We start from the raw sequence: 11,892 nt of genomic DNA on the forward strand, positions 1-11,892 counted from the left end.
AGATCTCACAAAGGACCAGTAAAGTTTTGGCTAGTTTTGGCTAGATTTGGCAAGCTGCCACTACAGCAAAGAGGTACTACAGTGGTATTTATCGGGACTACGGGGTGGATTTTGTCGAAAAGGACATTAACCCACACAACTGCCCTCAATTCCGCCTTTCAAGACCAATTCGGAAGCCGAATACCAAGACCAGGTCCGAAGCTGAACCTCCAACACATGCCTCAAGCCCGATCCTCAAGCCCAAGTCCGAAGGTGAACCTCAAGCATGTATCCGAGATGTCCAGCTAGCAGACCGGCCGCAAAAAATCGCTTCCCTATGTTAAATGATCTGATTAGGAAAGAAAATATAATAACGTTATAATGTAATTTCCACTTTTTCAATCTTTCTTAATATTAGGAGCCGATATATTTTGGGGAGGGTTCGACCTGATTTATTTCCCTTTGGTTAGTTAGTCCTCATCCCCTGCGTCGTGTATTCGTGAGTATTCCACACAAGCAAGAGCTAACCCTGAAGAACAAGTCCGGTTGAGCTAGCCGACCGTTTCAAGAGATGGTGGAACAAAATGGTCGCTGAGATCAGCGAACTGGGTGTCCAAACTATAATGAGGAGTGGTATTCGACGAAAAGTTCGAAATTTCATCAAAATCACATAGGAATTTTTTTTTTTATTAGTTTCCCCTTTAAGTTGCAATGAAAACCTACATTTTGAGTACAAAACATTTTTATTTCATTTACATAGCTCCGAAATATACCCGCTTTAATGCGTACAGATTTCAGATGATCTATTCTTTAAATAACTGAATCTTGAATTCAACAATAAATAACCCCGAAAGTTATTACCCATTTTTTTAATATGCATCTTGTTGGAACTGGAATCACTGCCAAAACACCGCGACAGCCGAGACACCTAACGACAACGACGAGGACCAGCGACTTTGACAGAGACCGTGAAAGTATGACATCGACGGAGGTCTGTCCATTACGATCTGTTCAATTTTGCAAGCTCATCAAGTAGACAGCGTAAAATAGATTTGGTGAAGTGAAATTAATTTATACTAACATTTCCATTTTATTTAGATTTGCTTTGCGATAAATGGTAACTATAGTTACATAGAAACCAAATACGTAATCACATGAAAGAATTCAGTGAATTACAATCAGGTACAATTTCATAGTAGGACTCCTAACCTATCCATGTGCACTTATATACTTATCCCACATTACAGAAGCCATCCTAAATTATCAAAGTTGTAGCGTAGGTTCGGAATAATTATACGCAAACACTGAATATTGTACGTAGAATCTAATACTCTTTATAAACAAACATTAATAAATATTTGCCTATGCAGTTGTAGCACTTGCTCACAAAATCAGCGTTTTGCCTACCCGCGCCTGCAACAAACTACAAAATATTCAACCGACACGATGCTTCGAACACCGCCAAATCCCACTCGTCAGGAATCACAGGAGCATTGGTGTGTGGCGTGCGATAAACCTAACTCCGCCAGCGATCTCGTCCAGTGCGATACCTGTAACGATTGGTGGCACCAAACGTGTGCCGGAGTCACAGGATCGGTCGAACACCGCCCATGGAACTGCAGAAAGTGCCTTCCAATAGTTCCAGCAGGCAGTATCCGTTCTCTCGGCTCAAGTGTACGAAGCAATCGCATCCAACTCCAGTTGCAGCAGCTTGAAGAGGAGCGCGCTCTGGAGCAACAGGCCCGCGAATTGAAACTGCAGGCTAAACTCGAATCCATTCTGGCTGAAAAAAAGTACAGTAAGAAAAAATTCGAGCTTCTTCAAGAAGAATGCGATGCTATAGATGAAGAACGCAGTGTATGCAGTAAAATAAGTCAATCAGAAAAACACCAAATGATTGAAAAATGGGTTGTGAATGCAGCGAGTCCCGAAAAAAACGATGAAATTAGCAACACGCTTCCCAAACAAGTTGAAACGTCAAAACAATCGACGAACAAAAAGTCAGTCCAGAAACCAGTCGTCGATCAAAATTCATTGACTGTGGGAAACTTCCCTCAATGGAAGTCTGTTGTGACTGGAAAAAGCGCATCAATAATCCAGGATCCGAAATCGTTAGAGCAGGCTATACCAGCGTTTTCCGAGAAGCCATTCGAATCATTACCTGTCTTCCAGAACCAGGTAAAAACGATTGTTTCGTCCACTGCTTTTTCTTCGATTGCCTCGTATTCAAGAGGTACACACACAGTACCAACGAAAACACCACTGGCCATCGTGAATGAAACGAATTCGTTGCACTCCCCGATTCCTTCATCGCGTGTGATTAAATCGTATCCAGCTAGAGGTACAATGTCCTACACCGTTTTGCAACAACATCAACATCACGAGCCGCATCAACAACAAATCTTCCAACGTCAACAGATACAGCAGTTTTATCCAGAGGTAACGGAACCAACAAATGTAGCAGTGCCTCATGTGATCCCCCCAAGTCATCAAAATCCAGGTGAGCCCGTTTCATTATTTCCCTCTGATGGACAAGCATCAGGACCCCATGAAAGTAGTGCCCTCGAACCTCTTTTAAAACAGCTCGGTTTGGGCCCTAACGAACAAGTCATATTTACCAATCCATTGACCTCATATCAACCTACCCCCTCACAACTAGCCGCTCGACAGCTTATGGCTCGTGACCTTCCCATATTTGATGGTAATGCATCCGACTGGCCCATATTCATAAGTAGTTTTACTAACTCTACTCTCGCTTGCGGATATAGTTCTACAGACAATCTTATTCGCTTACAAAGATGTCTGAAAGGGGGGGCGTTGGAAGCTGTGCGAAGTAGCTTATTACTTCCAGAGTGTGTACCTGACGTGATAGAGACGCTCCGTATTCTTTATGGTCGTCCGGAAATTTTATTAAAATCCTTGTTGGAAAAAATCCGTTCGATTCCAGCCCCCAAACCGGAAAAATTAGAAACTTTGATTGATTATGGCTTAGCCGTCAAAGGTTTGTGTGCCCATATGGAAGCGGCGAATCAACAGAACCACCTTTCAAACCCATCTTTACTTATGGAACTTGTTGATCGGCTACCGGCACATTTGAAATTAGAGTGGGCGAACTTTAGTGCTGATATTGTCGACGTTAATTTGCGGAACTTCAGTACCTTTATGACTGGTTTAGTAAGATCGGCTAGTCGCGTTACTTTGTACAATGGTGAAAAATCACACACTAAGAACGTTAGTATACACACTCATTCTGAATCAAACACTCCGGTTGAGTACACTCCTGTGGGTAGAGTTTGTCCTGCTTGCAGCAAAAATCATCGATTATCTGAATGTGAAAGATTCAAATCACTCGACATTGATGAGCGTTGGAAATTTATCGAAACTGAAGGAGTATGTCGAAATTGCTTATACAAACACGGAAAAAGATCCTGCCGCAGCAATAACCGTTGTGGAATCAATGGATGTACCCATCGACATCACTCTCTGCTCCATTCCGTCCGTTCAGCCACAACCCCTCCGCCTTGTTCCTGCAATCGGTCTGCCAATGTTAGCACTCAAAATTCAAAAATAAATAGAACGCCGGCTTCGGGTGAAAATCATACCCACTACGACATCGATAGGTGCTTCCTTTTTCGAATTCTCCCCGTGACTGTTTATGCTAATGGAAAATCATTGACAACCTTTGCGTTCATAGACGAAGGCTCGTCGCTTACCCTAGTGGAAGAGACTCTTGTAAACGAGCTTGGTGTCGAAGGCACATCCCAAGTACTGTGTATGCGCTGGACCGGAAACGTGACACGTACAGAGCTTAATTCCAAAGTGGTCGATTTGACAATATCAGGACCAAGCTCTCTCAAAATGAATTTAAAGGATACCCGCACTGTAAAGGATCTTTCATTACCCCGACAGTCCCTCAACTACAAAAGTTTAGCAGCACGATATCGACATCTTAAAGGCCTACCTGTTGCTAGCTACTACAACGCTGTTCCTCGAATACTGATAGGCGTAAACAATCTTCATTTGACCGTTCCGTTACGCATTAAGGAAGGTCTCAGGGAGGATCCCACTGCAGCAAAAACCAGATTAGGTTGGTGTGTCTACGGTGGCATGGCGTGTGAGAAGTTGAATGATCAACCTGCTGAAACACCCGTCTGTTTCATAAACTGTCACGCGTGTGATTGCTCGAGCGATAAAAATCTTCACGACTTGGTTAAGAACTATTTTGCGAAAGAAGATGTGGGGGTTTCTCCGCCAGTTGCATTAGAGTCTAAGGAAGACAGCAGGGCTCGTCTACTGTTGGAACAAACAACTACTAGAATCTGTGACAGGTTTCAAACAGGATTGTTATGGCGGTTCGATAACTTTGAGCTCCCCGACAGCTACCCGATGGCCGCCAAAAGAGAAGAGTGCCTTCAACGAAAACTGAATAAATCTCCAGAGCTACGCATTAATCTTCAAAAGCAACTAGATGAATATCAAATTAAAGGATATGCCCATCGAGTTACGAAAGCGGAACTCGAGGATACAGATCCACGTCGAGTATGGTATCTGCCCCTGGGGGTTGCCATTAACCCTAGAAAACCAGAAAAGATCCGAATGATTTGGGATGCCTCAGCCACGGTGGATGGAATTTCACTTAATGCAATGCTTTTGAAGGGCCCTGACGAACTTCCTCCCTTACCTTGGATACTATTCCGCTTCAGGCAATTCCCAGTGGCTGTTTCGGCGGATATCTCAGAAATGTTTCATCAGGTGAGAATCCTTCCAGAGGATAAACAAGCGCAACGCTTCTTATGGCGAAAAGATCCTAACCAAACACCGGAAATCTTTGTAATGGATGTGGCAACCTTTGGTTCCACTTGTTCTCCGGCATCCGCACAGTACATTAAAAACAAAAATGCACTTGAATTTAAAGAAAACTATCCACGGGCTGTAGAGGGAATAGTCAAGGGTCATTATGTTGACGATTACGCTGACAGCTTCGAAACGCCGGAAGAGGCAGCTAGGGTCTCTCAAGAAATTCGAATGATACACTCGAATGGTGGATTCGATATCCGGGGTTGGATTTCAAACAGCACACAAGTTCTCAACGATTTGGGAACAAGTTCAATACATCAAACAAAGAATTTGGATCTTGATAACAATAATTTCGATCGTGTCCTTGGAATGCATTGGACCTCTGTGAGCGATTCGTTGAGTTTCTCTACAACACTTCCCGTTGAATTTCAAGAAATAATTTCATTCGGGGAAAAACCAACAAAACGTCAAGTTCTAAGATGCTTAATGAGCTTTTTTGATCCTTTGGGACTTCTGGCAGCCTTCATACTCCACGGAAAGGTACTTCTCCAAGATATTTGGCGATCCGGGATAAAATGGGATGAAAAGATAGACGATCGATGTTTCGACAAGTGGCAACAATGGACTGATCAAATTCCTCTTATTTCAAATCTTCGTATACCCCGATGCTACTTTGAAGGAGTTACCCGAACGCATTACAAGCAGCTAGAGTTACATATTTTCGTTGACGCTAGTGAAGACGCGTATGCCGCAGCTGGCTATTTCCGTGTTCCCGACTCCTCGGGTGGATTTTCCTGTTCGCTAGTGATGGCCAAAACAAAGGTTGCCCCCTTAAAGCACTGGTCAATACCTCGGTTAGAACTTCAAGGAGCTGTCTTAGGTACCCGGATTAGAACCTTTATCGAGGACGGACACACCGTAACCGTGCAACGTGTTGTCTTCTGGACTGATTCCAGCACTGTCCTTGCCTGGATCCGGTCCGACCATCGTCGATACACGCAATTTGTGGCCTGTCGAGTCGGAGAAATTCTCTCTTCCACGGACGTATCCGAGTGGCGTTGGGTACCGTCGAAATTGAACATCGCCGATCAAGCAACCAAATATAGTGAGAAACCACAGCTTCATCAAAACAACGAATGGTTCAAAGGACCTCATTTCTTACGAGACGAAGAGATCAACTGGCCCCAACCGAGAAAATTGCCGGCAACAACTGAGGAATTAAAAATCTCATTCTGCACGCACATAAATATTTCTGTTCCTCAGCCAATTCTTGTATTCACTAATTTCTCAAAATGGGAAAGACTATTACGCACGATGTCATATGTATACCATTTCATAAACCTCAAACTCAATATAAGTAATCCTCATTTACAGGAAGAACTTAAAGCGGCTGAAAATGCAATACTGCGCCTGGCACAATGGCAAGCTTATCCCGTAGAATATGAGCGTTTAAAGCGAAAACTGGAGAATGAGAACGTGATCCTTGATAAAAATAGTGAGATTTATCAATTGAACCCATATTTGGACGAGCATGGAGTTATGAGAGTTGACGGTCGCATCGGTGCAGCGACTAACGTTTCGAATGCAGCTAAATTTCCTGTTATCTTGCCGAAATCGCATTATCTGTACGATTTCAAAACGGAAATACTCATAAAAATCGGTTCAGTAGTAGTTTTGATTTTATATCCAAAACAATAATATGACCCAAACCGGCTAATTTTCTTTTTTTTTTGCTGGGTGACTCTGGTACCACTTTTAAAAAATCTAAAAGATAAGAATTTAAGAGCTTTCCATTCTAGGAAAAGTCTGAAAATTTCATGTATCTAGCTTCAACCATTCCCTGAGATATCGCATCGGGAAGGTAAAGAGTCATATAGATCCTAACATGTTGCATGTTTATGGAACATCTCCTCTTAGGGACCATTAACATATTAAGTAACGCGTTTAAGGGAGTTGGTGGGGGGTGGATAGAAAGGTGTTATGATTGTGGCAGGTCAAAAATGACCGAAAATTGCGTTAAGTAGGTAATATTTATTACCATTTGTAATTTTTCTGGATAAAATATCGTAACTTAGAGAGCAAATCATGTCCAATCGAGCTGAAATATTGTACAGCACAGTTGTTTGAGAAAATCTACAAAATGTATGCATATGATCGGCCTTCGAAATTCGAGATGACCCATTTCGCTGCCACTCTCAAAGCTACATGCACAAAAAAAAAAAATCGAAAAGAATAACTTTTTTGAAGACATCAAACGTGTAGGATTTTGGTATTTGGTCGTTTCTCCGGCCATACGAACCAAATATTTTGCCGTGTTTCGGTCGAGAGCTAACGACGGCCTAGATCTCAAGTGGACGGGTGTTTGACTGAAGATCCATCCAGTAATGTGATCTATATAGACTTAGACATGACATAACAGTTGCATTAGCTACCATTTCATAAAAAAAGTTTACAATCAATCCGACATTTAAGTTATATTCCAGTTTTTACAAATTATTTCAAATGAAAAGGTAAATAAAAGATACGCCATTCACCCAAACCAGTTTATTATCGATGTATCAAAATACTTGAAAATTTATAAAATTTCTTACAAAGTTTTTAAATATTTTTTAACGGAGCTTAAAATGTTTCGTATTGCTTCCAGCGGCTAGACAAATCTCTTCGGGAGTTGCAGGTGTCGCTGAAAAGAGAGTTGAATCTTAGTGAAAAGTAACAACAAAAAATCCAAATCATTATCACTACCCAAAGTGAACCATTCGTTGGCCAGTCCTGCATCTTTTCTCGCTGAATCGAGCGCATGTCGAAGGGCAAACAAAAGAACCACTGTCATATTCAGTGCCGGTTCTCCGGTTGTTTTCGAGCGCAAAACACTCATCTCGTTGTATGTATTGTGTATCAATTTAACTCTGAAATCAACCGGAATATCCTTGGCACCCGGAAGATGGTAGTTCCAGGTTCTGTTTGTGAGCAGCTGCCCATTTTCTGATTTGAAGATTAGATTTTCGGTGAAGTACATTCCCATTCCCATAATAAATGATCCTTCGATTTGTCCGATATCGATTCCCGGACTGATGCTTTCACCGGTGTCTTCCAAGATATCTACTCTTCGAATCTGTACATTACCGGTGAGAACGTCGATCTCCAGCTCGGAGCAACAAAGACCCCAAACATCATAACCGTTTAGATCGCCTGACTTGAAGAAATATGTAGCGGAGAGATCGATGTTTTTCTTATAGCAACGCTGTGTGATTTGTTGCCAAGACTCTTTGGGGAATTGTTCCCTAATAGGCTGAATCCTCTCCATCAAAATTTCGCATGCCTTCAGTGCGGCAAAAGCTCCAGCTTCGCTGGTCATGCTTCCTCCGGAAACGGTATCGTTCGGTGATGATAGGTTATTCATCGCTTTAATGCTGACCATTTCAAGTGGAATTCCTAGTGCTTTTGCAGCAACTTGTGCTATCTTGGTGTATGCACCTTGACCCATATCGATGGCGCCGGTGGAAATCGAAACGGTTCCGTCGTAGTGATAAATGGAAACCTGGGCGTGCATTTGTCCGAAAAACACCTGTGGATACTGCATGGTAGCAATTGCAATGCCACGTTTTTTCCAACGGTTTTCCACGTTGAATTGATTTACCGCCGTTCTACGTTGTTCATATTCGATGTCTTTGACAAATTCGGGTAGCAATGTTCGCATCTTGCAGTCGGGACTCATATTTTGCAATCGGACTTCAAGTGGATCTTTCCCCAGTGCATGGGCAATATGTTCCATTAAGTTTTCGGCCATACTGATAGCTTCGTTTGTTCCGGGTGCGCGACAGAACGTGTTACTAGCAGAATCGGTCACAGCCGCTTTGCCAACCAGTTTCCATCGGCTTGCGTCGTAGCAATTTTTGTAGAACATAGTAACAATCCCGGCAACCGGTTCGTTCAAACTGCATCCGTAGTCTTCCACAAAGTTGTTCAGAAGCTTTATCACTTTTCCATTTTGATCTACTTCAATCTCGTAGTTGCTGGTACAGGCATCTCGCTTACCGATGGCCTCCATGTTTGATTCTAGGGAAAGAATGAGGCGTACCGGACGTTGGCTGAAGTGAGCTGCAATAGCGCAAGCACAAGCAATTTGGGATGATCGAGAAATCTTTGATCCGAAACCTCCTCCCAAGCGTCGCACGTAGAAGTTCATGCTATTTTCAGGGATGTTTAGAGCCTGAGCTATGGCTACCTGGCAGAAGTCAACCCACTGCGTTGAACTGTAAACGTCCATACCATCCTCTTTCGGAACACAAATACAGGTTTGACACTCCATGGAAAAATGAAACTGCAGCGGAAGCTCAAAGCGACCTTGAATCTTTTTGAATGGCTGTTCCTCAACTTTACCGTATTCGTCCCCTAGCTGATCATACGGTAGATCAACTATTCGATCAGTGGCATTAGCAGCCAGTACAGATTTCAAGGTTGGCAGTATAGGTTTTCCATCTGATTCGCTATAAGTAATTCGAACCAGTTTCGATGCTTTTTGGGCCAAATCAAATGTATCGGCTACAATAACGCCAATCGGTTGGCCATGGTACAAGACAAACCCACTGCAGAAGATTTCTTCGGTTTCGGGATTGTCTAACTCCGTTGGCATAAAATCATTTTTTCCGGGAATGTCCTTAGCTCCGTAGAATGCGTGAACTCCCGGAAGTTGTAAAGCTTTCGATGGATCTATGTCTACGATGATTGATCTGGCTTTAGTCGCGCTCACAAATGCTCCATACAACTCGTTGGGTAGGTTGGGTAGATCTTCAATGTACTTAGCCTCTCCGGCGGTCTGTGATAGAGCCTCAATCTTCGGAATGTTTTTGGTGACGGGCCAATTTTCTTTAATAGTTTGGAACTCTTGCTTGCTAGTGGAAAGTGGACGAGAAATGCTGATAGCTCCAGAAGCATGTTTAGCATTGAGAGTAATTTTGTGTCGACTCGCTATACTTAGAACCGCCCTGTAGAGAAGGGCACCCACCAAGTGTTGGCGATACTCAATCGACGGCAGCAAATCACCTTCTTCCGGGTGAACTTCAGCTTGTAAGACGCTCAATGCATTTTGAAGAACGTCATCGTTGAAGATGTCCTTGCCACATAAATATCGTTCGGTAACTCTTGCATGAGTGAACTGTAATAGGAGAAATTTCAATTAAATTTCTTATCAACAAAATCTATCATATTATATGAACCTTCGGATTGATTCCACCGTAACAAATTGAGGTAGATTGAATCGTAGTTTTTCCCTTATTGAATTGAAACATGAAAGCAGCATTCACGTAGGATTTTACACTTTGAGCACGGGACATGATCTTGAAGGATTTAAACTCATGAGTGTCCGGTTCCAATGGAAATAGAGTAACTTCCAGAATGATCTTTTTCTTCATATCCAAAGTACTGATGTCCTCTATTGGAACTGAAACGCGGCTGTTGGTACCTTGAGCTTCAAAATGATAAGGTAATTAGAGTTTTGTAATTTTGATAATTTCACTGGCATACCTATGGTCAACTTAGCTCCAACTGCTTCCAAGATGAGAAAAAGGTCTGACGTGAATTCGTTATATTGATTTTTCAATGCGAGGTTTCCAGAAATTGTGGCCGTATTTCTGATAGGGACATTCGCAACCATTTCGATATGTTCGGCCAACACCTCACAGTATTTGAAGTTAATATTCTTGGTAGCTGCCGTCTGAAGTATCTTCATAAACTCCGCTATGGTTGTGTTGCCTCCAACCTTAAGCTCGTTACCTATTGTGTGTTTCCTGAGCTGCTCTACCGCGCTTATATCGATGAAGACCTCCAAGTTATCCGACCTTCTGTAAATACCTTTAAGAAAGGTTTATTGATAATAATACTAACATAGTCCCTAACATTTCAACAAATTACCATGAGCAGTATTGCCGGCAACCAACATGTAATGCCTGTCTCCAATGTTGTTCAAAATATCAAAAACTTCTTGGACGTTATAGACTTTGTGCCACTCGCGTCCATCTTCGAACTTTAAGTGGATCACACTAGTTGCGATTTTTCCGCAGCCTCCGGTACAGGGTTTTCCCGTTTTGTCACAAATTTTCGGTAGATCTTCAATGTCCTGAACTTTATCCAAAAGCTCCTGGCTGGCATCAGCCGCCAGTGACTTGAAGGCATCCAGGATCGGCCGATAACCGGTGCATCGACACAGGTTTCCCCCGAAGGCATTTTCAACCTGGTCCATCGAGACCTTGCCCTGGTTTGCTTCCAGCAAACTGTACATGTTCATCACCATTCCGGGAGAACAGAATCCACATTGTGTGCCGTTGAGATGTGCTAGACGACGTTGAACCTCGTGAAAGCCTTTCGATTTGTTTCCGATTCCCTCGACCGTCAGAATGTCCAACCCATGGCAGGAGAATACCGGGAAGAGACACTAAAATGTAGAACGTAACAGTTGCCTCCAACGTTATTTTTTTCAAGTGGTAATGAATTGCAATAATTTTGACACCTCAATCAATCACCAAGATGGTCTTAAGCCTCTGAGATTAACTCTTGCATCACCAACCAAATTTGATATAAGTCGTTCATCTGAATGACTATCAAATATGAGGTTGACACGAACAGAGACTTTGTCATGTTTGACTTATGATTTTTTTCTTAAACGATCATGAGCCTCACTCTTGTTTTATATAAAACTTATTAATTTCTGCTGCACCTGCATGTTAATCCGTTTTTTTTCAATTTGAATTCTGATGCATTGGGTTTTTTTTTAATCTAAACGTAGCAAATTTAAAAAATATAAAGTTAAGTGTGAACCAACCGAATTTACGGCCCAGCTCAGCTGTTCTCGGGACACCGGATGTTGGCCGCTCACGTTGACGATACAGGCTCCACATCCGCCCTCTCGACATACCAGCTTGGTCCCGGTAAGTTGAGCATGTTTGCGTATGAAGGTTCCGAGAGAAGTATCCACGGGAACGTTGTGGGGACTCACTGTTATAACAAGGGAACAACACTATTATTTTTCAAGTTGATCAACAATATTTTTCTATCCATCAGGTCCATATCAGTCAACCAACCTTTGTAAAGCTTCCCATTGATCGTGAATATCACTTCCAT

The 11,892-nt window shown here is 42.5% G+C and overlaps 2 protein-coding genes across 2 annotated transcripts; one reads left to right on the forward strand and one right to left on the reverse strand.

The window, feature by feature from the left end:
* The first annotated feature begins 1,425 nt into the window (after positions 1-1,425).
* Positions 1,426-6,474, forward strand: LOC129752631 (uncharacterized). Its single transcript, XM_055748407.1, has one exon. The coding sequence runs from the start codon at positions 1,426-1,428 to the stop codon at positions 6,472-6,474; it is 5,049 nt and encodes a 1,682-aa protein (XP_055604382.1).
* Positions 6,475-7,356: 882 nt separating this feature from the next.
* LOC129752632 (uncharacterized) lies at positions 7,357-11,892 on the reverse strand. Its single transcript, XM_055748408.1, has 7 exons — positions 11,853-11,892; positions 11,594-11,766; positions 10,687-11,206; positions 10,300-10,626; positions 9,993-10,243; positions 7,519-9,931; positions 7,357-7,456 (listed from the first exon to the last, which is right to left on the reverse strand). Exons 1-7 carry the CDS (start codon positions 11,890-11,892, stop codon positions 7,386-7,388), a joined length of 3,795 nt encoding a protein of 1,264 aa, XP_055604383.1. The 3' UTR covers positions 7,357-7,385.

The sequence above is a fragment of the Uranotaenia lowii genome, chromosome 3 (genome assembly GCF_029784155.1).
Source record: "Uranotaenia lowii strain MFRU-FL chromosome 3, ASM2978415v1, whole genome shotgun sequence".
Lineage (NCBI taxonomy): Eukaryota > Metazoa > Arthropoda > Insecta > Diptera > Culicidae > Uranotaenia > Uranotaenia lowii.

Bases quoted from the DNA above. Each gene is read 5' to 3' on its own strand.
- LOC129752631 (XM_055748407.1), top strand. From the start codon at position 1,426: ATGCTTCGAACACCGCCAAATCCCACTCGTCAGGAATCACAGGAGCAT.
- LOC129752632 (XM_055748408.1), bottom strand. From the start codon at position 11,892: ATGGAAGTGATATTCACGATCAATGGGAAGCTTTACAAAG. The intron at 10,244-10,299 runs GTATGCCAGTGA...ATCATTTTGAAG, and splicing joins TGGAGCTAAGTTGACCATAG to CTCAAGGTACCAACAGCCGC. The intron at 9,932-9,992 runs GTTCATATAATA...CTCCTATTACAG, and splicing joins ACGGTGGAATCAATCCGAAG to TTCACTCATGCAAGAGTTAC.